The sequence below is a fragment of the Grammomys surdaster genome, unplaced genomic scaffold, assembly GCF_004785775.1.
Source record: "Grammomys surdaster isolate TR1022 unplaced genomic scaffold, NIH_TR_1.0 99, whole genome shotgun sequence".
Lineage (NCBI taxonomy): Eukaryota > Metazoa > Chordata > Mammalia > Rodentia > Muridae > Grammomys > Grammomys surdaster.
The window spans coordinates 14572806-14600683 of NW_021604578.1; the positions used below are offsets into that span (position 1 = coordinate 14572806).

General features: G+C 34.9%; 2 protein-coding genes across 5 annotated transcripts in view; one reads left to right on the forward strand and one right to left on the reverse strand.

Moving 5' to 3' along the window:
- Positions 1 to 15913, forward strand: part of Ppwd1 (peptidylprolyl isomerase domain and WD repeat containing 1) — a 22531-nt gene extending 6618 nt beyond the window's left edge. For all 4 annotated transcript variants that reach the window (XM_028784107.1, XM_028784111.1, XM_028784113.1 and 1 more), the window contains 7 exons: positions 2064 to 2511; positions 5031 to 5221; positions 7912 to 8101; positions 11623 to 11804; positions 13193 to 13274; positions 13990 to 14172; positions 15617 to 15913. In XM_028784107.1, the coding sequence (XP_028639940.1) occupies positions 2064 to 2511; positions 5031 to 5221; positions 7912 to 8101; positions 11623 to 11804; positions 13193 to 13274; positions 13990 to 14172; positions 15617 to 15760 (1420 nt within the window). In that variant the 3' untranslated portion in view covers positions 15761 to 15913. The remainder of the gene's footprint in view (positions 1 to 2063; positions 2512 to 5030; positions 5222 to 7911; positions 8102 to 11622; positions 11805 to 13192; positions 13275 to 13989; positions 14173 to 15616) is intronic.
- Positions 15914 to 17819: 1906 nt separating this feature from the next.
- Positions 17820 to 27878, reverse strand: part of Trim23 (tripartite motif containing 23) — a 32675-nt gene continuing 22616 nt past the window's right edge. The window contains exons 7-11 of the mRNA XM_028784129.1: positions 27216 to 27350; positions 23169 to 23298; positions 22605 to 22715; positions 21303 to 21427; positions 17820 to 20015 (exon numbers count right to left, since the gene is read on the reverse strand). Of these exons, the coding sequence (XP_028639962.1) occupies positions 19836 to 20015; positions 21303 to 21427; positions 22605 to 22715; positions 23169 to 23298; positions 27216 to 27350 (681 nt within the window). The 3' untranslated portion in view covers positions 17820 to 19835. The remainder of the gene's footprint in view (positions 20016 to 21302; positions 21428 to 22604; positions 22716 to 23168; positions 23299 to 27215; positions 27351 to 27878) is intronic.

Genomic DNA, 27878 nt, shown 5'->3' on the forward strand with positions numbered 1-27878 from the left:
TCTCTCTCTCTCTCTCTCTCTCTCCCTCTCCCTCTCTCTCTCTCTCTCTCTCTCCGTGTGTGTGTGTGTGTGTGTGTGTGTGTGTAACTTAGTGAAGCATATCACAGGCTATTTTTCAACAGAATATATTAGCTTACCATTGGTGGATTTACATGGAAAAGTCAGGGAACATCCTTGTGTTGTTTGGAGGCTTTTTTCATTGTCACAAGTTTTTCTTTTTTGTTTATTTGTTTGTTTTTCTAGATAGGGTTTCTCTGTGTAGCCCTGGCTATCCTGAAACTCGCTCTGTTGATCAGGATGACCTCAGACTCAAAGATCTACCTTGAAATACTGAAACAGTATCATACCAAAGATTCATCATAACCAGCTAATACCACTTAGTAAATTAATGAAGACCTATCATGCCTAACTGCTAATAGAATAGCTTCCTTACTATATTATACTTACTTTGAATATACAAACTTGTATATTTATAAGGTACAGTAATAAGTCTTGCACATTGTTTTAAACAAGGCTTTTTAAAAGATAATGTACTAATTACTTATATCCAAATAAATGTCAACTTAAAAGTCCTACCATTATCAGAATGTTTAGGAACTTGCTTTGCTTGATTGACATAGCCACAGACCTTAAGCTACACAACTTTAAAAAACAAGCTTTTACCCCACAGAACCAAGGTTCAATGCTAGCCATCTCATTTCATTTTTCTTAAAAATTTATTTATTTATTTATTTATTTATTTATTTAATGTATGTCACTATCACTGTCTTCAGACACACTAGAAGAGGGCATCAGATCCCATTAAAGATGGTTGTGAGCCACCATGTGGTTGCTGGGAATTGAACTCAGGACTTCTGGAAGAGCAGTCAGTGCTCTTAACCGCTGAGCCATCTCTCCAGCCTGTAATTTCACTTCTTATGAGGGGTGTCTTCCTGCTTCATAGCATTTCCTCGTTTGGTTAAAGGAGACAGGAGTTGGGGCAGATAAGGTCATGGGCTTATTAGATTAGGCTCCCATCCTGTAATCTCATTTAGTCCTAAATCTAGAAAGATTTAGTTCATTTCCATAGTCTTAAAGACTATCTAAAAAGTCCTACTGTGAACTGAATTATGTCTATAAATCAAATCTAAACTTTGGAATATGGTTTGTAATCAGGTTTTATGAGCCACAAAAGCTAATCAGTGTTAACTCTGGTTAGATTTACCTATCTTGATCTTCTCTTATTTCCAGTTTGTTTCCCCAGACTTTTTGATATTTTTGAAAATAATAAATAGTTGAACATTAGCTCCTTGAGAATACTCAAAAGAGTCTACTTCAGAACTTATAGAAGTTCTAATTGAAGAGTTCAAGAAAGGCTGTGAGCATCAACACTATGATGAATGGTATAATATTGTAGCTTTAAAGCTGACTTCTTTCCAGGAGATAACATATATTAAAAGTTTGGTATGTAGACTAAATATATCAAGTTCATATTTGCACATTGATCATCATAGAACATGTCCAATGCTTATAGTTTTAATATCAAGATAAGGCAATAAGTAGTTCTTTTGAGCTTAGTCACAATCTAACTATTTTGATTATAAATGTCCCAAGCATGAATTACAAAGTATACTATTACATGCTAACCTATTAAAGGGTATACATATAAACTGTTCCATAGACACCCAATGTCTCAGAATACCGTAAGACCCAGATATGATTAAGTTTCCTAACTACCCATCTGAAATAAGTATTCAATTCTCCTCTTGTGGGTTGGTGTCATATTGTTGTTACACTGATGACAGTAGAAAGAGGGAATTCAGGACTGGGGTATAGCTCAAAGGTTGAGCAAGCACTTACTATGCAAAAAGCCCTGGACTCTATTCCTAGTACTGCAAGAAAAAAAAAAGTAAAGAGAAATTTAGTAGCTATTCTAAGTAGTTCCTCCCTGTCTGTTACATTTAAGCAATGAATCCTAAACTGGCTAATGGTTGGCCAGAACATTTTGATTTGAATGATGGGCTAGGGAGGGATGCTTATTGTATTGACCTTCCTTTTCTCCTTCTCAATTTGTAATGCTTTAGCTATTTTCCTGGACAATGTGAGTGGATATATTGCCCAGGAGATGCCATATCATCAGTTGCTGCTTCTGAGAAGAGTACAGGAAAAATTTTCATTTATGATGGTCGAGGAGATAACCAGCCACTTCATATTTTTGACAAACTCCATGTATCCCCTCTTACTCAAATAAGACTAAACCCAGTTTACAAAGCAGTGGTGTCTTCTGACAAATCCGGAATGATTGAGTACTGGACTGGACCTCCGCATGAATATAAATTCCCTAAAAATGTGAACTGGGAGTATAAAACGGACACAGATTTATATGAATTTGCCAAATGTAAGGCATATCCAACCAGCATATGCTTTTCACCTGATGGGAAGAAAATAGCAACCATTGGATCAGACAGAAAAGTTAGAATTTTCAGATTTTTAACTGGAAAACTCATGAGGGTCTTTGATGAATCATTAAGTGTAAGTGCAATTCAATCAGATTTTACTTTTCTAATAGTCTTTGTTTTGCTATTTCATAAAGGATATTTTTCTACATAATGCATATTGATGGTTATTTTCTCTTATCACATATTGAAAGATACTGTTCAGTTGTCTTTAATCTTCCATTGATGCTCTTCTGTACATTGACCATGTGATACTTCTTCATTATTTTTCTCAATGTTTGTTGAGGTGGTAGGACTGATGTGACCAGAGGAGATCAGGAGTAAAACTATGGCAGAAGTTGAGATTCAGAATGAGAGTTTGGCAAAAGAAGACCGAATGTCAGTTTAGTTACTTGTAGTATCAAACATAAATATAAATGTGTGTATAAAAAGTAGTAATAACTTGAATCCTACATTCCCTGGGAGTGCTTCTTTTGGATTTGGAAGATGGCTGCCTAGTATGAGTGGGAAAACTGCAGTGACTTAAGACTAACTAGTCTAGTATAACAGAAGTTGAATGTGAGCTTTTTTATCTGTTAATATTTATTAGCTGAGGTATACAGGATCACTGCATGTGTCAGTGCAGTTGTGTATGAATTGAATGCCAAGCTTTGAATGCCAGAATATTGTAAAAAGATTCTACTGAGGCGTTTACCAAGTTGAATATTAATGAAATAAATATATGGATAGATGGCTGTCTGTAGACCTTATGTCTTGAAAGCTAAGTAAGTCTTCAGCAAAAATAATTATGAATCTTCCACTACTAAAACTTAGTCCAGCACTCTAGGTTATTTTGGGCACATAAATAAGCAGTATCTAGAGTCACGAAAGCTGAACTATAAGGTCGTGCGTTCACAACTCAAACTCTCAGGATACCTCTTGTTTTCATAGTTCTGTATATTTTTCTTCCTTTGTCTAGAAACAGTAGAGAATTTAGTTAACATAGACATGACACACATAAGGAGCTGTAAGTCGATGGGACGTGAGCCTAGCCTATTGTTATCCATAATGAGGTGTGAGCTACGCCCCGTCCTCCATGCCTTAAATGTTGAATAACAAGATCATATCTGCGAGTACTAACACAAAGTATTCATGATGTAACCCACATCTTGAAAATGGTGCATTAAATAGCAAAAGTAAACCATATTTCCAAGCTACAAGCTTCCCCTAAAAACCATTGTTTTCTAAACACATTCAGCTAATATTAATCAACTGCTCATATCAAAATAACTTGAAATAGTTTCTGATGTTCTAATTTTGATATAGCAAGATAGTAGAGTTACTCAACACGGAGCTGGAGAGAATGCTCAGTGGTCAAGAGTGCTTTACTGTTCTTGCGTAGGACCCAAATTTAGTTACCAGTACCCATGGTAGACAGTTCACAACTACCTATGTCTCCAGTTCCAAGAGATGTTACATTCTCTTTTGGCCTCCACAGGCACCCACATACATATACACAGCCACACATACACACATAAATAAATAACTTTTTTGAAAAGTTAGTAAACAAAATTTAATATTTGCTGTATATTCTTTTCATGATTCTTACACAGGATTTCACAGGCTATATGTAGCTGTGTTGCCTGTTATGAGTAGCTACTATTCATGTGACTCACTTTGTTTGCTTGTTTGTGGGATGTGAGGAAAGGGCTTCACTCTCTCATCTATGCTGGCCTGGAACTTTCTTGTAGCCCAAGCTATTCTGCCTCATCTTCCCAAATGCTGAAACTGTGTATAGACTAGCAGGTCCAGCTGCCATGTCACTTGTCTCCTGGCTGTATCTAGACCAAATAGAGATGAGCCAATATACATGTAATATTCCAAGGCAGTAACCAAAAAACTGTTTTTTTCCATTTATTAATTTTTATAGAAATGGTAATATTTTACATATATTAGGTTGAAGACAATAAATTCCAACTTTTTTACTCTACATAATGTGCCTACTAAAAATTTTAATTGCTTATGTGAATTGCACTATGTTTCATTGAAAGTGCTACTCTGAGGCTTCTAGAGGGCAGGTGTATCATTTTTATGAAGATAGCACTAGTAATATAAGTCAACTGGTTTAGTGTATTTAAGTTAGAAAAATCAATAACTATTTGTATAGTATTTTTGGGTGTAGGAGGGTGATGGAGATCAAACCCAGGGCCTTAAGCACTTAACCCTCAAGAAAGCTATACACCCCTGAAATACAGATTTGTTATTTGTATGTTGTTTTGTTTGAGACTGGGATTCATAGTCTGGGCCAGGCTGGGCACACTCACTGTGTAGCCAGGCTAGCATAGAGCTCACAGTGCTCCTGCCTCAGACTTTAGACTGAGGGAATCACAGCCAGGAACAACCCACATTGGGCTTGAACTACTTGTGATTGAAGTCAACAATATCTTCTTTAACTTCCTGTTTGTAGGATTTAGAATGCCTCTAAAATTATATGAATATACAAATTCTTACTAGCTCTCAATGTGTTCCTTTTCTATTCAGTGCTCAGTCTTAATTTATATATGCACGTGTGAGTATATATGTAGTTATTTAATTAATGCTTAGCTTATTTCCTAGATGTTTACTGAACTACAACAGATGAGGCAACAACTACCAGACATGGAGTTTGGCCGGCGAATGGCTGTGGAACGTGAGCTGGAGAAAGTGGATGCTGTAAGATTAATTAATATCGTTTTTGATGAAACTGGACACTTCGTGCTGTATGGAACAATGCTGGGCATTAAAGTAATAAATGTAGAAACAAATCGGTAAGCTTTAACATGATTTATTTATCTTAAATGCAGTTATTGGGGATCATTTCCTCTACTGGGAACAATGAGAGTTTTGTTTGTTCCAAACAGAGTGGAAAGGTCCCAAAAGCCTAAACTTAACCAAATGTTTTGACTAGATCTTTCTGTGGTCTCTCAGTTGTTTGAAATCTTATGTAAAAAGTTTCCACTTTTTTTTTTTTTATAAAATAAATAGAAAGAAGATATGCATAGTTTCAAAGTTGGGGGGCGCAGTTTTTCTTTTTTTTTTTACCTTAAAAAAAAAAGGTTCGGTCTGTGTTTTGCTTATTGATTTAAATTAGCCAGGCTTGTGTTAAATGTTGCCAAATATTTTAACCACAGAATTCAGCATCACATCCTGCTAGACATAAAGGCAGGGCTAAAATGCATAAAACCACAGTAAGTCTTTTGTGCAAATAGCCCATTTGATGTTAGTACAGAGTCTCTGCAGTCAGATACTATGTCTGAATGTAAGGAGAAGAACTTAGCGGAGATTTTGAGAAAGTTCTTGTTCGGTACATTCCTACATATAAATAGATCCATCTTGTAGTTCTTAATAATATGAAATCATTGAAGGCTTGTAAAAGAGTTGTAATAATAGGAACAGGCTAAAAGGTTACGCTCAACCTTTGCTGTGCATGGGGTTGTCCCAGGATACCTTGTGATTCCAAACTCTAAAGTGCATATGCTACTATACTTAAGCCATGAGTAGATTATTTATAATTCCTACTATAAATGTTATCTAAATACATGTTGTACTATATTGTTTATGGAATAATGACCAGGAAAAATTGTATACATGTTCAGTATAGATGATTTAAAACAAAGTATTTTTAGTCTGAAGTTTGAATCTAAGCTATAGATCCTATGGATGCAGAGGGATAATTGTATCAACGTCGATTCAGGTCTGCTTTATTTATTTGTGTGTGAGCGCATGCGCCAGAAGTCAGGTTACTGTCTTTATTGCTCTCCACCTTATTTCTTTTGAAAGAGTGTCTCTTGCTGAACTTGAAGTTCACCTAGTTTGGCTAGACTTGTTAGCCAGTAAGCTCCAAAGATCTGCCTGCCTTTGCCTTTCCCTCCTCCCTCCCCTGTAGCAGAATCACTGATTTGTGCATACATGGCTGTAGGTGTTAGGGATCTGAACTCAGGTCCTTTTACCCACTAAGCTGTCTTCCCAGCCCCAAAGTCTGTTTTATCTTGAATAGAATTTTTAAAGCAGTTGTAGGCTCACAACAAAATAGGGAAGAAGGTACAGTTTTCCCATATATTCTCTGACCGCTCTTTCAGCGCCATTCAAATTAATAGAAACCTACATTGATGTATCACAACACCTAAAGCCTACTCATTGTTTACACTAAGGGTCCCTCTTGGTATTATACGTTATGTTTGGACAAATGTTAAGTGCATTGTGCTCATCACTTATGATCAGTCAAAAGGCCTCTGCCTCAACTGTTCCTTACTCCATCTTGTAATTACAAGCTAAATCTTATTCATTAATTTGTTTTTGTTTTTTTTTTAAATAGGGTCTTACACTGTAGCTAGGGTTACATGCAAGCATGAGCCCTGGTGCTCAGTTTACTACTACTGTTTTTCTCCCCTGGTTTTTCTGCTTCTAGAGTATCACATGTTAGTCATTCAGTATTTAACCTTTTCATATTCTTTCACTTAATTCTTTCATTTCTTTCTTTTCATTTCTTTCAGTTCATAATAGCAGTTGAAATTCTTCTACCTCTTTCTATATTCTGATAGCTCATTTTTCAAAGAAAAAAAAAAGCTATGTAATATTCCATTGTCTTTACAAACAATTGTTTAGCAAGCTAGTAAGGGATATCTTAGTTTCTTCCAAGTTGTGGCATTTATAGTAAATAAAGCTGCTTTAAGCTTCATTTGCGTGTGTGTGTGTGTGTGTGTGTGTGTGTGTGTGTGTGTGTGTGTAAATTTTCATATACTTTGGAAAACTACTAAGGAGCTGAATTGCTGGATCCTATTATACCAGTGTATTTTTATAAGAAGCTATTGTGTTGTCTTCCAAAGTACCTTCCAACTTAAAATACTGTGGGGGCAATTCGGTAGAAAGATATTTAAGATACCTTTCATTAGTCCTTTGGATATAGAAAACAGATAGTTGACTTAACTTTTTACATGTATTTCTTTATTTTGGTGTAGGGGAGCCCATGCCACAGTGCATGCATGAAAGTCAAGGAGAAAACTTAGTGGATCCAGTTCACTTATTCTACCCTGTGGTTCTTGGGGATGGAATTCAGGCTATCAGGTGTAGCGGCACTTACCTTACACACTGAACAAACCCCTAATCCAGGACAGTTGATTTTTACTTTTCATGTGTCAAGCTGTCATGATTGGAGTTCTGTCTGGGTCTTTTTCCTTGCATATTTATAGTACAAGTGCATTTGTACAGGTGTGTCTGCATGTATATGCAGGTGGTCAGAGGTTGATGGTAAGCAGTTTTTCTGCCTAATCTAGCTAGCCAGTTTGCCCTATGGAGCCTGTCAAGAGCACTGGGACTATGGTAGGCCTACCTGGTTTGTATGTGGCTAATAAGCATCCAAATTCCATTCCTCTGGCCTGCAAATCAACTTATCCACTGAGCTCTCCTCTCAGGCTAATTCTGGCAATTGTGTTAGATTAACTACTTTTGTATTTTCCAGGTGTGTGCGGATCTTAGGCAAGCAAGAAAACATTAGAGTGATGCAGCTGGCTCTATTTCAGGGAATAGCCAAAAAGCATCGAGCTGCAGCTACCATAGAGATGAAAGCTTCTGAAAACCCTGTTCTTCAGAATATTCAAGCAGATCCAACAATAGTCTGTACATCTTTCAAAAAGAATCGATTTTATATGGTATGTAATATTCTTGGAGATGGCTATTACATTAGTGTTTTTTCCAGCTTACTGTAGTTTTATTTTCTTAGAGAATGTTAGCAATGATAGCAAACTTCCTAAACACCTAAAACACCATCCTACCACATTAATATTGTAAAATTTTAAACTAAGTTTATTTCTAAGTATTTTTGCATTCTTTCCCTTTATGCTTAAAATTTTTCCAATCTGGCTTCTATTACTATTTGTGCTAAGATAATAAGATACTAATTATTATGTCCATACTTGTATTTACAACAGTTTTTACTTTTGATTTTTAAATGTTTTGGTTTTCAACTTTTCACTTGAACATAATTTCCCAGCACTTTTCACAGTTTCTTTAGAGATTTATACACATATGTATATCTCTGTGCATATAGAATCCATTTTGTATTTCCTTGACTTTTCATTCACTTTAACAGTCTTACAGTGGATCAGTATACTCCTGAGGATCCTTCCTTCCTCTGGAGAACTAATCTACCACTTGTTGGGATTGTTGCTCAGTGATCATTTACTTTTCCCAGCATACATAAAGCCCTGGGATCAGGCCTTAGGGCTGGGAGGAGAATACTAAGTGGGCTAAAATCAATCTTCTAAATTACTTATGAACAGTCACATCCATCAGGCAGCCAGCGTAAAGTACAGAGTCCTCTGCCCTAGCATTGTGTTCTTCACACTACAAACAACTTTCTAAATAGGACTCTCAGTTGTCTGTAACTGGCTTTTATCACTTCTGTGGTTTTACCCTTTTTCCTTTTTATTTACTACACTAACCAGACCAGATTTATTCTATTTGTAGTAATTATTATTTTTAACTATATTTTCTTTCAATCACGTTTCCTTTCAAATTCTGGTTAAGGGCTCAGCTTCAAAACCTTTTAACATCAGTACTGAGTCATACTCACCTGCTTGTGTTCTTCTGTGCCTCTCTCATTGTATGCAACATGCTTTGGGATTACAAATCACTAATCTGTGTTGGAAGAATGGGGGTATCTAGGACACTGCTTCCTTCCTCCAGATGATTTAAAGTTAATAGAGACTACTATGGCTTCACTATTAAGTGCATAAAGTTTCGTCAAATGGCGGACCCCTTGTACTGTGCAGATTCACTCATCTGATGTCTCTGAATTGCAAGCCTCTGGAGGAGTTGAAGCTAACATAATTGATAAACATATCAATTGATTAATTGATTTTGCTATGTATGGCATAGCAGTTGCCCAAGCCCAGTCAAGCTTTTAACCTAATATAGATAAATTTTTTAACATGAGAATTTTTCTTACAACTCTCAGAGTCATAATTTAAAACTCATTATGTTAAATGAAATTAGTTGATCTGTTTTTGACCTGTAATTTAGCTACTAATGAAGTTAAAATTATCAAAGATAATTCTTGATATATACTAATATTTTTATCTATTTCACAAAAAATTTTAGTTCTTAAGATATTATTTGGCTTTCTTTTCCCAGTTTACCCTCCTCAGATGGTTGAATTATACATGCTCATTTTTAATGTTTGAAGAAGAGGAATTTTTATTCAGAAGTTGCATCTAGACAATAGTATGAATTTTCTTTCGGTGTTATCAAATGTTTCTGGCCTTAAATAATGCTAAGAAGTAACATATTAATGAATTTTATATTATTCATTTAAATCCAACCTCATGAAATAAAAGTATTGTGTAAATTCATATATATGGTATATTCATAAATCCCTGTTTATTAGTGAGAAAATGAAAAAATTTTACTTTGTCCAAGTGACATAATTAGTACATGGCAGAAATGGCTTTTACATGTAGGTTGTCTGCTTGTGAAAGTGAGCAGCAAGTTTCCAGCTATGACTAGACGACTACTGAACTGCCACAAATACAAGTTACCTGGTTACCTGTGTAATCAAGAGAATTTCAACCCCAAAGGAAACTGAATCCCATGTGAGAAGAATTGAACTGCTTTACCTGTCTTATGCTGGAAAATGATCACTACAATGTGGATTGCTTTTTTTTCTTCAATTAAAATATAATTACATCATTTTCCCATTTCTAATTCCAACCCTCCCCATTACTTCCTTTCTCCTCCTCAAATATATGGTCTCCTGTTATTGTTACACATATATATTACTCATATATTTCATATATATATAAATGTATAAATACAATTTACTTGGTCCTTTTAGTATTACTTACATGTATATGATTTTAGAGCTAATTGGTATTGGATAACCAATTAGAGGATTCATCTCTGGGGAAAACTACTTCTCTTGCTTTTAACCTTCTTCAGTTGCTTGCAGTTCCTTAAGCTTGAGGACCTGAGAGATCTCCCTATTCCATGTTAGCATGTCTATTGGTACTGTACTTATTCAGATCTTGTTTAGGTAGCCATATTGTTAAGATAGGATGGGTAAACGCTTCCCTATCATTTCTGGGAATCATAATTTTACAGCAGATTTCCTAGCCTCTGGCTCCTATAATCTTATGCCACTTCCCCCTCTTCCATGTTCTCCCAGCCTTAGGTACAAGAGTTATGTTGCAGATGTGGACAATACATGATCAGTTGCTCTCTGCATTTTTGTTGTGGTGGTGGTGGTGGTGGTGGTGGTGGTGGTGGTGGTGGTGGTGGTGGTGGCGGCGGCTTTTTGTAATAGTTTCCACTGTTACAAAGGGAAGGTTTGTTTTTTTTTTTTTTGAAAAGGAATGACAGCTATACTTATTTGTAGCTGTAAGGATAGGTATTTAGAATACAGTTAGAAATTATGCTGTTTTAGTAAAGTAATGATTTAAGCTTTACCTGTAAGGTCCATGACCACCTAGCTCAGGAAGTTGGGCTTCCAGTTCTGGACATGATTTCCCTCCTCTTGTGTGGGCCTTAAGTACAATTAGACAACTGTTGGCTCCTCCAAGGTATGCGTGCCACTATTACACCTTAGGGATATCATGCATGCCGATCATTGTTGTAGATCCTAAGTATCAAAGTAAGGTAGGACTGCTGGTTGCTTTCCTCCTTCCAGTACTATGAAAGCCTTAGGGTGGAGGCTTTCAGCTCAGACCTAGCTCAGATCCTCAGTCCTGTGTCCAAACTGCGTGAAGCCTTACCTTCAACCTGAGAGGCAACCATAGGCAGTGGCAGTAACCTATATTGTTTGGGTGGTGTCTTGGGCTCCAATGACAAACAACTTATATCTGGTACTGAGATTTTTTTGTAAGTCTGTGGTTCTTGGGGGTAGCACTGCCAGCCCAAATTGTATAACTCCATTAAATTATATATGTATACACATACACTTATAGGTTTATATGTATTTTTAGGTGAATAAAAGAGTTTCTCCCTCTCCACAGTTAAAGCTCACCTGTATCCCACTATTCCCCCTCTCTAGCCCATGGTTCCTTTTTACATTCCTGGTTTCTGAGGTTATTCCAGGTTTGTTGTGAATTCTTACTTTCCTTAAAAAGTAAAATTTTACTTTTAAGTTTTTACTTGGTAAGTTGTTTAATTCAACTGTTCAATTTTTTTTCTTCAGTTTACCAAACGAGAACCAGAAGATACAAAAAGTGCCGATTCTGACAGAGATGTTTTTAATGAGAAACCTTCTAAAGAAGAAGTCATGGCAGCTACTCAAGCTGAAGGACCGAAGCGAGTTTCAGATAGTGCCATTGTCCATACAAGCATGGGAGACATTCACATCAAACTTTTTCCTGTTGAGTAAGTATAACCTTTGTTGCCTTCCACAAACACCGATGTCAATGTGTATATTTGAAGTGTAACTTAAATTTTGTTACTTTCATGAATTTTGAATTATTTGTTTGGATAAAACATTTAATTCTTAATATTTTGATACCTAAGTTGTTCTAGAGAAAGAGATCAGTTTTAATGCAGCCTATTGTGAGGACAAAATATGCTGGCTCTGAGTGCTGTCAGTGATAGGACAGTTCTATGCACAAGGCCCTTTTCAGTCGCCAGCATCATACAAAACAGAAGACTGTGAAGAAGAACTCTAAAGATAATAAGTGTGCCTACTACTGGTACCAGTAACTGAACATCCTATTAGGTTTTATGGGATTTTTTTTTGTAGACAACTTTACTCCCAAAGCAAATTCTTCAGGTAAGGATAGTAATTTTTTTTTTGGAATTTGTTAGACACCTACAATTTTAAAGTGAATTCCAATGAACAACATAAGGACTTTAAATTATTTCTATAGTTGAAAAGTCTTCTATACAGTTAAAATATTTGTAAAATACATTATTAATACTAAATATAATAAGATTATCTCTGGCTTTCCTGGATGTAAGAGTTGATGTCTTTTATAATGTTCTCAATCAAATGTGATTATTTTGAATATAATAACTTGGTACTAAGTAAAGAACTAAGAGTTACAGATTCGTGAACAGTCCCTTCCAACTGCTTGGTACATACGCATCAGTACTTGAGGCAGGATTCTCTTATTCCCCTTTTTATTTTCAGATCTGAGAGGTATTGTGTGATAATGAAATAATTTCATGAGGTTAGTAATAGACTAAATTTCATATTCTTAGTGAATGATTGTCACTTAAAATTGATTAACCTTAGAAGATGCCATTTCTATGAATAAGTGCAGGAACCACTGAACTATAACATTGTTTTTATAAGAAAATTATTTTTCCCAGAAATAAATATTACTATGTATGTATCTTTTTTTGTTTGTTTTTGTTTTTGAGATGAGACCGGGTTTTTCTGTGTAGTCTTGACTGTCCTAGAACTTGCTTTGTAGACCAGGCTGGCCTTGAACTCGCAGTTTTTTTCCTGCCTCTGCCTCTTGTGTGCTGGGATTAAAGGCGTATACCACCATGCTTGGCTGCATGTATGTATATTAAGGTGCTGTCTTTGGATTTTTAAACTGCTAAATGATCTTGAAATACCATTATTATCATCAAAATATGCAGTTGTGTAAAGATAGACCATGAGAGTACACTACCTGTGCTTCTGCTGTCATTTGTCCTGAGATCAGATTATCAAAGACTGTCCTGATGTGTTTAGAAGATCTTGAGAAATTTAGAAAATGGAACTTCAGAAAAAAAAATTAAAACTCAATAATTTCATATTTTTAATATAGGTGTCCCAAGACTGTGGAGAACTTCTGTGTTCACAGCAGAAATGGTTATTACAATGGGCATACATTCCACCGTATAATTAAGGTAAATTATACATCTCATGTGATTTAAATGAAAGTATGTTATTGTATAACAAGACTCATGAACCCTTCTTTAACACATACCACTTTATTAAAATGTAAGAAAATGGATGGTAAGAACCAAAATGAGTGTATGGTCATGAATGTATAGAGTGTGTCAAGATATATATACTGACCTAGTAGCTAAATAATATAGAGAGACCTGGAAAATAGAAGATCAATAATAACATGCAACCTCTGAGAACCTGAAGAAGAGTGAACTTGGTCCCAGAATTTTGTACAGCATTGCACAGTGATTGGTACCTGGTAGGTCAGAAAATGGCAAAATGAAAAATCATATACTAAGGCTCTGATGAAGTTAGTCAAGTGGTCCACTAGGAAAGCCAGATTACTGGAGGAATGGAAAGGGATGAGCATGAAAGCAATGATGTAAGACACAAGAGACTATAAATCCTATAACTCTCTGTGGACTGTCAGGAAAAATAATGCGTTAAATGATATTTGCATTTTTGTTTCAGTAGTTGAATAAGTAGTGATTCAGCAATGGAAATCTAACATCCAAACTTACTATTTGGTTAATGTAGTCATGAAATAATTTAAGCAATGTGGAAGATTTCACTGACTACAAAGCTCTCTTGATAGAGAGATAAAAACTGTACTCACATACCCAGATTACATATAAAAAGATAAGGTATTGTTTTTATACTTTCTGTTACCAGGGCTTCATGATTCAGACAGGAGATCCAACAGGTACTGGCATGGGGGGAGAAAGCATATGGGGAGGAGAGTTTGAGGATGAATTCCATTCAACATTACGACATGACAGACCATACACACTCAGCATGGCCAATGCTGGATCAAATACAAATGGATCCCAGTTTTTCATAACGGTAGTACCAACGGTGAGTATAATACATTATCTATAAATGAATGTTAATGGTTTATCATCTGAGAAAGTGAGTTTCACTGGGTATCTGCATTATTCTGTCCTCATACTATTATATCTGTCTAGATGGACGATGAAAAGAATTTAGAGATTGAATTTTAAACTGTGTAACAACTGAATTTAAAACACACTATTTCAGTCTAGTAGGAAATACAATGTTTTATGTTCAGGGTACTTGAGTTTCATCTCTGCTCTGCCACTACTAACTTTTTGCAATCTGAAACAAATTATTTCACCTGTTGTGGCCAATTTCCTCATCCTTTGAATATTTAGTGCTTTTTATTTTTAGTTTTTAAGACAAAATCATATATAACTAAGCCCAAGCTGGCCTTTAACTTGCAGTTCTCCTGCCTCAGCATCAGTCTGTCAAGTGGTGGGGTTATAGATGTGTGGTACCATGTCTAGCTTCATCCTTTGATTAGAGAAATTAAGATTATAATTTCCTAATTTTAAAACAAAATCTTCACTTTTTGGGGGGGGGGTCTCTGAGAGTGTAAGTGATAATGACATTCTAGGCCAAAACCTTATTATTACCAGCCTATCAGCTGCAATGTAGATCTGATGAAACTCAGTATAAGGCTACATAGCTCCTTTTATATACAGTTCTCCAAAAGCAGAAAAGGTATGCAGTGTAAACTAAATCATACACCAAACACTAAAGAAAAAGGATTTGTAAGTACCTGCCAGGATTGTAGTCTAATGTAACATTCACAGTACGTTCATTCAGTGTTGGTGCTCCCTGTTCTCAGTAATGAGGAAACACTTAACTGGATAAAAATCAAGTTAAGTAGCAAAGCCACCATACACCGTCTCAATTATGCCAAAGTACAGTCTTCTTAAACCATTCCAGATTGTCTTGCTTTTTCATATGACATTCCTTTGGAAAACATCTGGAGTCTTATTTTCAAACCATTTACAAGTAACTTACCACTGGGTAAATATCTTCCAACTCCCTTTGGCCTAAATATAAAAATTACTACAATTTTTGTATCATATCTTCATCTATTGATTTGAGCAACCAGATTGAAATTTGAAAAAAAAAAACTGAACCATTTTTTTCCTACTTAATAATTTCTAAATAATACTATTTAATAATAAGCCAGCACTTATGCTAGGTGTTGTTAGCTCTATGCCATTCTATTACAACTGACCACCATCTTTCTGTTATGGTGGGCAGACTAATGCCCCAAGGATACCACAGAATAAGCATAAGGCCTTTTATCTTTTCCATATAAACTGAGAACAACCTTTAAAGCTGAGTATTCATTGTCAAAGTATTGCATTTTATTATAAATACATACTAAAATGAAGTGAAATTTAAATTGTCACTTGTTCACTCAGTGGATGTGATTTCATAAATTAGGGTTTACCAAGATTTTCCATTTTTTTCTCCAATATAGCCTTGGCTTGATAATAAGCACACCGTGTTCGGACGAGTGACTAAAGGAATGGAGGTTGTGCAGAGGATTTCCAATGTTAAAGTCAATCCCAAAACCGATAAGCCTTACGAGGATGTCAGCATCATAAATATCACTGTCAAGTAAACTGTTTTGTTACATTGACAAGTAAAGGGGACTTATCGTAACACAAGACTGTTTCACATTTGGAAGTTTAAAACTTCCTGGATATGTAAATCATGTTTTAAAAGAGACAACGTTGTATTTTTATATTTTTACTTAAAGTCCATTTTTTTAAAACTGCCTTTGATTTTTTATTGGAATACTTGTGATTCTGAGGGGTAACAAGTTGAAATGCACTAAATTCAGGCAAATAACATTCTTTTATAGGTAAATTTTGTATTATGACTCAAATTTGGTATTATATAATGGGTTGGCACATCTTCTTTTTCAAAAACATGCTCTTTTAGGTTTAGTGGTCCTTAAAAAAAAAAAATGAAAAGGTATATATTCCTTAATATTACATCCTTTCAAATGGAAGTGTCAAATGACTAGTTAAATCTGCTTTTCCTAATGTAACTAAATAATATTTCAAGTTAGAGCATAATTAAATCTTTTTATTTGTTGTATGTATGTGAATATACTGTCGCTGTCTTCAGACCCACCAGAAGACTACATCAGATCCCATTACAGATGGTTGTGAGCCACCATCTGGTTGCTGGGAATTGAACTCAGGACCTCTCGGAGAGCAGTTGATGCTCTAACCTCTGAGCCATCTCTCCAGCCCGCATAGTTAAATTTTAAATATACCATCGAGAACAATAAAGTTTAGTATCTGACAGTAGACATCATTACTAGAGAAAGGGTAGCTGTACACTGGCTGCAGTGGCTTGGGCCTGCATGTGAGAGGCAGAGGCATAATGGACTACATAATGCCAGACAACAAATAAATTAAACAAGTTTAAAGTCTGTAATGATATTCTTCTTCACCTTCCTTTGCTATAACTGACTGCTAACAACTGATACTGGCTTCTAGACAGCCTCCTTCAGAAACTTAGAGGACATCTCAGCAGAGCTGCTTCAGGAGCCCTGTTCCCACCACTGATCCATAGCATCATTTCATTTTGTATGGAAATGAAACCTGCAAGATTGAAAAGTCTGTCCAAATGTGACTTAGAAGCTAAGTGTGCTCTCCTTTTAAAAATAATCTGAGCTTACTCCATTAATAACTTTGTTACATTTACCTTATTTCTTAACTACACGTGTTACACTTATCTAATCTTGCTTTATCTAGTCCTAAAGCCATAATGTAAAATTTTGGTAATACTGCCATCAAGTGGTAATGCCTTGCTCCTCAAACATTAAGTATTTCACTTTCAGTGAAGAATTGTATGCAACTAATGACATTTGTTTTCACATCATTTTATTTGAAATAGGAACTCATGTATCCCAGTCTGGCCTCAGAGTCTCTATGTAACTGGTGATCCAAGTGATAGGATCACAGGCACACACCAGCATGCCCAGTTTATGCACACTGCTGAAGCTAGAACCCAGAGCCTTGTGCATATTACCAAGTATTCTACCAACCCAATTTCATACTCAGTCTCTTTTCTCCTGGATCTGTATACAGGTGGGACATCAGTCTTCACTGTTACCATCTTGTAAAATGAGAACTTAAATATTTTTTAGTATTTAGACAAGTTTTTCAAGCTCACCAAAATGGAATCTATGGTTTTGTTAAGCATGCTCTCTACAACTGAGCCATATCTCCAGACTATAAAGTCACCGTAATTACAGTAACATGTAATGGGCCATGTAGATGGTCATTGTAAATGTTCTTTGTTCTCCTGTGAAACAAGGTTAAATTTAAATTAACCTTGTATATTTGAAAAATTCAGGGATTTTCATTCTTGTTTTTGTCAACAATTCAGCTTTTCCTTCAAAAGTTTTATTTTTTTAACTTTTTGTGTATATGTTAACTATATATATAGAATAACTTGTTTCTAAACCTTTGCATTATCAAATAAACCCTCAAATATGATAGGTAAGTCATTCTCCATTCTTATCTGTTTCCATTTCTTTTTGACATAGCACAAATAATATATTTTTTCACTTTTCCTGTACTAGGGATCAAACCCAGGACAGGTGTTTCTACTATTGAGCTATGCCCAGTTTTAATAATGACTTAAGTTGTTAACTAGCATAGTACTAGATACATGATTTATTAAGCAAGTTTTAGAATAACAGAAGCTGTCCTTATAACTTAAACATTTTATTGCTTTCTATACTGATCATATATGTAAGTGCAAATAATGGCTTCTGGTGGTTATAAATCATTTCTGAATTAGACCAGAGCTATATACACTTGACATACCTGTTTTACATATTTCATACAGTAATAATTAGATATAATATAGAAATTCAGAGATATAAGGCAAATCCTATTATACTTAAAACATGTTTCTTCAAGTTTCACATTTCCCTGAAGAAACTAGTACAATCTTAACAATTGACTACTCAAAGGATATAAGATGCACAGTAATAGGAGCCCACCCAAGAAAAAGTAACACATAAACACTACAGTATATCTAACATCACAGTCAGATTTAAGCACAATTTTAAAATTAGCTTATATTTTAATAATATGAACTACAAAGTTTAACAGAATTAGTGAAATAATAAAATTCATAATTTTTGAGAAAAGCAAGTTCACATCTTAGTGTCAACATATTTTCAGTTGCCTACTATGGAAAACAATTCAAAGTCTCAGAAATAAATGCAACATCTTTATTTTTCACAGTTACTAAGATCAGTCAAATATTAAATAACTTAATTACAAAGTATTACATATGCATACAAACTACTTGTAACAGCGTGACCAGTTACTTTCTTGAAAAAGGGCAAATTATTATATTTTTATTTACATACTGCCCATAATATTTGATGGGCTTTTTATAGTGCTGTTTCCTAAGGTTAAAAAAAAAAAGCATATTTGAAAACACTGAACCAGAACATTGCCACCTAAAAATCACGTCCTATTGTCAGACATCACTGTCCTTGTAACAATTGCACTAAGATTTAGCTCTCAACTTCATCCTAAAGTAAGAGCATTAATAAGAAGAAATCTACCTATTTAAATATAAGAAATCATGCTCGCATAAAAAGAGTATCTTTTACAAATAAGAAACTGTAAAGAACACAAATTTAACTTTTATTCACAACACTGCCATAATAAATAAACTTTTTTTAAAGTTTCTTTTACTTTAGACATTTTCTTCCTTTTAACTGAGACCTCGTCCTAAGGAGCCTTGATCCTTTTTATTGACAAGGAAATATGCTTAACTTGGGAACCATGTTAAAGAAATTAGCATTTCCCACTGTTTTAAAAACCTTTCCTAAGGTACAGTAGTTTTCTATTTAGGTCTCTATGTGTTTATGTAAAGGTGACTGGTTCTTCATGTGATTTATGACACTTTACCAACAAAGGATACACTGTTAAGTAAATGTGTTGAATAACTAAGGGACCAATTTAGGGCTTTGACCTAGGGAATAAACCTAGGCCCAGTCCTGGAAATGGTTCTTATGAGTGAAGATCAAACAACTTTCACAGTTTTATTGTTCTTAATTTAGTTCTGGTCTAATGATCAGATCCAGTTAGATAACATTATATTCTCACTGTGCATTATGCAGAATGCTTTAAGAGAGAACTGTAGGAAAAAAACTGATTTTCTATATTTTCTGGTCCCCAGCACTAATGATGTTATGCTAAATGTGAAAGTAAAGCAATCCTATTACCGCAATATAGCTTCAATTCTAGTACACAACTGCCAAAAATGAATAAAAAGGTGGGGTGAAGAAGCCACACTTCCCTAAGTTCTGTTAGGCGCTCTACTGGCTGTTTTTTCACTAAAATAAAGGACCTTCTACTCATTCTCTGTGACCACTTGTTTTCCAACATATATATATATAAATGAAAGTTTCCAATGCCTAATATATCTTTTTAAAAAGTGTATATCCAAGAAGTTTCTATTTAACCAATGTAACAGGGTCATTTAAATAATGCCACAGAGTAATGTTTAAAAGCAAGGGTACATTTCTCAGTCCAAGATTCGTATATACACATACTAAATTAATTATCATATTTGAGATGTAGAATTTCTTAGACTGCATTACAAGTGAACTAAATGTTAACCATAAGCTTGAAACAACTGCTGCATTAGAATCAAGCAACATCCAACACTCCAGCTGCCACAAGCTGCCGGGACAGCCAGTCCAACCCTTCGTAGAGCCCCATTCCACTTCGAGCATCACAGCCCTGAATATACCAGCTCCTTCCACAGCACAGTTTATGGAGACTGAGAAGTTCAGTGATTTCTTCTACTGAAAGAGCCCCAGCAACATCCTAAAAGACACAAAGTAGGATTTTTATCACTCTTTCCAAGGGATCATTTTTCTAACTCTTACTAATTATATAGAAAACTACTGATGCTCTTGCTCTCTTGCTGTCTTGCCTCTTGCTTCTCTCTGTCCCCTCACCCCTCTCCCCTTCCCTTCCTCCTCTCTCTACATTGTCATGGCCTCTACTCCTCCACTTCTCTCCTCTCTCCTTTTTCTCCACCATCTTCTCTTGTTTCTCTCCCCACTTTTGCCCTCTGAATAAACCCCCACCCCTTTGGAAAAGAAAAAAAGAAAACTACCGATAACACTGTAGTTGAATCCTAAACAAAACCTATATTCATTTTCAGTAATTATTTTAAGATTAACTCAAAGAATTAAGAAAATGGTTTGGTTAGAATTATATATATAAAGGAGTAAATAATAAAATCAATCATAGCTATGATAGGGTGGGTTGGGGAGCACCCTCTCAGAAGCAAAGGGGAGGGGGTGCCAGGAAGGGTCACAACATTTGGAATGTAGATTGATTTTAAAAAAATTTTAAATGTTAGAAAATTTTAAAAAGTATTAACTTTTTCATTCTATTCCTGGAAGGCCTTTATGACATGACCAGATATATTAAATCTAGGTTTTCTTCATCCTTTACCTAAATTTAACATGTAAGTTAGTTTGATGCTCCTACAAATGCTACTATTTCTCTTCCTGTTAATATTATTCCTAATACTATTCCTTCACACATAAACCTAAAGACACCTATAAGTTCAATCCTACCATAATTTAAACTCTAATCATATGACCCAATCTCCCACTATAAACCCATCAAGGGATCAAAACCAAGGTCATGCATATGTTACATGGGAACATTACCATTCACCAGCTCCAGCTTTTCATATTTTTGAGACAAGGTCTTGCTACATAGCTCAGGCTAGCTTTGAGACTGCTATATATACCAGGCCAGCCTAAACTCTTGATCTACCTAAATCCACCTTTACATCCTTTAAGATACAACTTAATTTAGAATAGCTCTCTCCTTATGTCTCAGCATTCTGTTAATATTACTGAAGTTACATCCTAACTTACCTATATTAGAATATAATATGAATACATACAGAAGAATGTAGTTACTTGATTTGTGTGAGTATGCGTGTATACTCTAGGATATCCAAGGTAACATTTTCCATAGCAGAAATTTTACAAATATCTATCAAACTGATTTTTAAAATCTTTTCCAATGACTTATGACATAGAATATGCAAAGCTACTAAATAAAAGTTCTGATATAAAAATTCATTACCTGTTTGTTAGCAAAAATCAGGAGTAAGGCATCTCTGAGCTCTTTTTCCGTTAACAACTTTGCAAGTTCACTGTGTGCTTCACTAATTCTGTCTCTATGACTACTATCAACAACAAATACAACAGCTACAAAAGTACACAGAAATTTTCAAGTTATTTATTAAATTTAAGTAAATTGACCAAGTATTAATTGCTTTCATTATTCTTGCTAAATCTTCATTTCTATCTTCATTTAAAGGCTACCTACTTAACGTCAGGACTTAAAACAATAATTAATGAAGAGTTTACATAGCTTCACAGGTTTATTACTTTCTCCTCCTCTGACAGGTTTTATAAAACTGAATCTATCAAAAACAAACCTCTTCCTCCGAACCCACCCCCTAGAAATGTGCTTAAGATCTCCCTTAAGGCTGCCAGTTCTCTACAAAAGCAGAAGTGGGTACTATTTAGGGAGAGGCAAACCACTAGGTAGAAGGAGGAGTGCAATAGTGCATATATATGAAAAATGCCACAGTGAAACACATTACTGTGTATGCTAGCTTAAAAAATTAAAAACAATAAAACTGCTGAGTATGGTAGTCCACACCTTTATTCCCAGCTCTCAGGAGGCAGAGACAGATGTATCTTTATGATTTGAGGCTAACCTAGTCTACATAGCAAGCTCAAGGTCAGGTAAGACTACATACTGAGATTCTGTCTCAAAAACTTGAAAACAAAAGTAGTGTAGAAAAATATATAATCTTAAGGAATAGAAATATCACCATTATTATAAAATGGGTGTACGTACATACTTCATGGGAGGGGGCACAGAAATGTAGGATGGAGCCAGGTGTGAATAAAGGCTAGTGGGATATGTGGCGTCTGGTAGCTATCCAAAAGAAAGCCTCAACAGGTTCCTCTGGGAGCGCACTGATTATAAATCAGGGTGTAGTGCTATTGGGCAATTATAGTAGGCTAAATGTTGACCTCAGAGTACACATGTACTCCACAAATTCAACTATATGTTTCCTTACTCTCAGTAGTCATACCCATAGGAATACTGATAATAGACTTCAACATTAGTAACAGCCAAGAGAAGAGAAGTATGTTTTTTATTCTATACTAATGGCCTATCATGAGTAAACTAAAAGTACGTATCCCAGTTCCGTTATTTTTTCAATTCAAATAGATACATTTATAGCATATCTTCCTCCTCAAATTCCACCATTATTCACTTAACAGTTTTGCTAATTAAATCAGTACTTGTACACTCATCTTAAGAATATTTTTAAGTTTAATAAAGAATATCATTCTTGACTCTTACCTTGTGTGTTGAGGTAATAATGTTTCCACAATGGTCTTAATTTGTGCTTTCCACCCACATCCCAAATGGTGAATTTTAGATTTTTATATTCCACAGTTTCCACATTAAAACCTGTTTTTTTTGTCAAAACATTATTTTATGTTTTATTTATGTTTAGTTATGAATAACACACTAATCATAAGCAAATCTCTATTCATAATTTTGAGTTAGCAATTGTCTGCTTATAGCAATAACTACTGAAGCCAAACAAACTCTACTGATAGTCTTTGGGGATGTCTGCCTTTAACAGCTGCTAGCTGCCTACAGTTTCACCAGTCCATTCATACACTCATACACTCTGTACCACTGCCCCCTCCTCATTCCTAACACTGTCAGATTCTCTAAGCTTCCATTCCTTCTGATTGTCTCATCAACACTCAGTCCTCTTTGTTATGTCACCATGCACCACCTTTCAGCCCTACAATCATGATCTCATTTTTCCCCTCTGAAATAATGACGTCTTAGTGCCAGAAAAAGAGAACCCAGCTAGCTATAAGCCAGTTGCCTATCAATATTCAAACTTACCAATTGTTGGAATAGGCTGCATAAATTCATCTTGTTTTAACTTGAACAAAATGGTAGTTTTTCCAGCACCATCTAATCCTAATGTGACTACTCGGATCTCCATTTTGGGTCCAATATGGACTCTGTTGTCCTGTAGTTTTGAAAAACTTGAAGTCAGACTATAACAATATTTATGCTTTTTTCTTTTTTTTTTTTCACCCCATGTGTAAACCCAGGCTGGTCTCATCAAACTTGCCATACAGCCCACACTTGCCTCGGACTCAGGACTTTAGGCACTAAGATTACGGTCATAGGCCAAAATGCTAGAATTTTCTTTTTAGTTATTAAAGTAGCTTTATTATTTTCATGCCTCATATTCCTTCTTAAACTCACTGTAATCAGTGAGCTCTAAATTGAACAGTCTCATGAAGATAAATTCTCCCCATGAACAAATATTGTTCCTAAAAATTTTTATATTGTCCTATATAAATTGAAATACATATACCCACTTTATTTGTCCAAGTCCTCAACTGAATCTTTAGCATTTTTTATCTTAATCTTAGTAACATTTTTTATACTGTACTAATAAACTTACTTACAATGGGGTGAGCAGTTGCCTATAAGAAATTGCTATGTCAGTAATGTACCCGCTATGTAAGCATGAAAACCTGAGTTCAGATCTCCAACATGTACAAAAGTTGTATGTAGTAATAATACCTGGGTGTAAGCCTACTGCTGAGGGGAACCAGGAAGCCAAGACAAGTGGATCCCTAGAGATCCATGTTGAGTGACAGACCTTGTCTCAAAAAAATTATAAGGCACTTGACACTGACCTCCAGGTGCATACACACACACACACACACACATACACACACACACACATATATATATACACACACATACATATAAATATATAAATTAAAACCTCAAAAAAGGGATAAATCAATTATGCTGCTGTTAAATTTCCAGAAAAAAATGTGTTAATAATACAATGCTGACGTATATTTTTTCCAGATACATTCCATATTGGATAAGAAGAATAAAACAAACTTTTCATGTACTTTTTGTTATTTCTCTGCTGGTAGGAACCAAACTTAGGGCCTTAACCTGCAACAAAAGACTCACACACAGTATATCCCAACCTTCCAAATATGCTTTTGAAAAACAATATAGAGATAATACAACTATTATTTTTCACATGCTATATATTATGGCAAGCTTTTTTTTTTCATTTTAATATATGCTGACCAAACTATTGCTAGTTTAATTATAATTTCTGAACAATTTAACCAGTCTGTTAATTTTAGATAATTTCTGACTTCTTCATGTTGACAAAGAATTTTAAAATGAAATACATATATACATCCCTAGCTATAAGGCCTGAATCTCCTCTGAATAAAAAAAAAAATATGAGGATAAAAAGTAAACATTTACCAGATTATGTTTTAAATTTATGTAGAAATCTGTACAATCCTCCTTAATACATACGTGCTATATGTTGTTAGAAATTATTATTTTGCTTCCTTTTTTTAGTACTATTTTCTTCACTCTTATGATAAAAAACTTTCCTGGCTTTTAATCCCCCTTTTAGAATCTTTCTTTTTAAATGTTAGTATTTTTTAGAAATGTATGAGATGGTCCTTTACATTCTACTTAAGCTATAATGTTCCATAAGCATCACCTTTATCTATATGTGGGTTCTGAAATTTAGTCTATACCACATCTCAGAAACAAAATAATGTAAAGAGAAAAACCCAATGAGAAACCTAGATATTGGCTGAGAAGCCATTGGACTTAGGCCAGTACAAAACCAAGAAGAGAAGAACCGGGGCTGGGACTCGCAGAAGAGCTTTCTTACCGGGGACAAGGCCAACTCTGATCCCTAGTATTGCAATAAATGGATAAGTTGAGGCATTCTCAGTGCCCATCATTATTCTTTGCCTTACCATATATAAGCTAGAAAATATAATTCTAGTAAACTGAATTAACCAATTAAAATGATGATATACCATAAGTATGGAGTTTATACCTGGAGACAGACTTTCAACATCAACTCAGTATCAACAAATGAAAGACAAAAACCATGTGATGATACCAACAGAAAAAAATTAAAAATTCATTGCAGTTTTACAATAAATATTTTAAAAACCAGTAGTAGAGACCATACATGTGAAAATCCCACAGCTAACACATTCTAAGGTAAGAAAGAGACAAAGCTCCCTTCTCGCCATTTCTATTTAACATGCTATTACAGGTGTATTCAACACACGACTGGATTAGAAGTCTTAACTAGAATAATTAAGAAGAAAAAGACAAAAGAATAAACATCAAAAAGAACCACATAAAATTCTCTTTATAAATGGCGTGATCTTCATGTAGTAAACCCTGAAGACACTCCTCCTCAAAAACTCTTAGAAGAAATGAATTTAGAAAAGTTGTAAGAAGACCAACAGAAAAATAAGAGTTCCATTTTTACATATCAATAGTTCAAAACAATATAAGAAAACAGTCCCATTTACAACAGAATCAAAAGTAATAACTTCATAATAAACCTAGCTAAAGACCTGAAAGAACTGTATGCTGAAAATGGCAGAACATAAAAATAAATAAAACTTGTAAAAATGCAGAGGAGGAGGTTAGCACAATGGCCCAGTGGCTCATCTGTTGCTCTTGCAGAAGACCAAGGCTCAGTTTCCAGCTTCCACATGGAGGTTGACAACAGTCTGTGACTCTCGTTCCAGGGAATCTGACATCCTCATGAGGCTTCAGTGGGCATTAGGCACACATATGATGATACACACACATAGATACAGGCAAAAATATTTATGGCCATGAAAATTTTTTTAAAACACATAAAATTAAAAGCATTGCTATAAGAAATTCACAAAGATGTGTTAGGCATTCCATGTTCACAGATCTAAAAAGTAATACGGTTCATGAGTCAGTGTAACTTCTACCCAAATCCCAATGACATGGGATGAAAGTATTCTACAGTATGTGTAGAGTAAGTGCAAAGTTTTAAATAGAAAACAACCTTTTACAAGAAAGAAAAAAAAGCCCTATAACATGTCAAGGAACACAGCTAAGACAATTATAAGGAGAACGGAGTCAGAGAACATCCTCTGGCTTCGGCACACACTCTCACACCAAACATGAATATATAAATAGACATGATGATAAAGGTTTATATTACATGTTTTGGACATTAGATTATGGTAATTTTTTATAAAAAAATAACTTCTCTAAAGATTGAAGTCATATCAATTGATACGCTCTTTAAGATGTACACTTTAGTAAAAGGCATTCCACCTTTAAAAGTGGAGAAAGGATATAAAACATAAAACATTTGTCTCTAGTTTTTGAAAGATAATTAACTAAGAAAAACTCTAAATGGTTTTGTTTTTTATAGTGAACAAAGTGAAAAGCATCAGGAATGAGGGACAGAAGTGTTCCTGAATGAATTCTGCACTGCAGACTTGACTTTCAACTATGGAAACATTTTGCCTAATTATATAACAAAATTATTTTTTAATTGTTCCTAAAAATAGAAAACAAAATACAGTTCATCAATGTTTTTAAATCACTAGAACCCATTATAAAAAGATAACAATACTTCAACCACATACAAAACCTTCTTTGGAGTCTCTCTCTCAAAACAAAAACAATTAAAAATTTGATTATAAGATAGGCATGCACAGATACCAGCAACTGGGAGTTAGAGAAAGGAGGTTCAGGCTACACAGAAAATTCAAGGTTAAGTGATAGTGTCTCAATATTCTTTTACCTTGGAAAAAAATTTGAGAAATTTGAATTATTAGCCAAATACTTGATAGTACCAATAATGTATTAGAAATGTAAAATTAATGTGCTTTGGATACAATTCCAATTAAACAAATTTCCAGGAAATAAGAACAGAGAGACTTAGTCTTATTTGTTTCTATTCCCCACTGGTTATACTTTTTCTTGAAATTCTACAACTCATGAATTTCTAAGTATTCTTTTTGATTTATATTTCCTGCGTCTCACAATCTGCAGAAAGCATAGGTAGAAACATGGACAGTACGTCACCTTTGTAAAAGTAACTGGGATACTGGCATCCAACTGAATGTGATCTGCAACGTCTGTAAACTGCTGCTGCTGTTTCTGCAGTGTTTCCAGTAACCTTGTGATTTCTTGTTTTGCCAAGACAACTCTGCAATCATCCTAGAAAACAAGATGGTATTTCTTGTAGTTTTTCTTTAAAAAATTGGAGATTTTTTATCAACTTTCAACAAAAGACCTTTTAACATTATAGTAATAAAACTAAATTTTAGGAGCTTAGCAGTTGGTAAAAAGCTTGCCTCACAAGCATGAGAACTCAAAGTCAATTCCCAGAACCTATATAAAAAGCCAGGTACCGTGGTACTTGCTTGTAGTGCTGAAAAGATGTAAGGTACAGTACACTGGTAAACTGTCATGTGTTGTTTGAGCTCACTGAGAGGCTGGCTCAGGAACTGGAGTTGCTTCCCCACTTTAGAGCCAAGTCTGTTTATGTTAAGTATCTTCCAAGACCCCTTGTCTAGGAATGGGATAGTACCTTAACTCTGTGACAAGTAAGAAAGGGAACAGCAAAAGAGATCAAGAATGAAAACATCATGTCTTTGTTAGGATCCTATTGCTGTGATAAAATACCATAACCAAAAGCAACTTAGAGAGTTTCACATCACAGTCCAGCACTGATGCAGAGGCTAC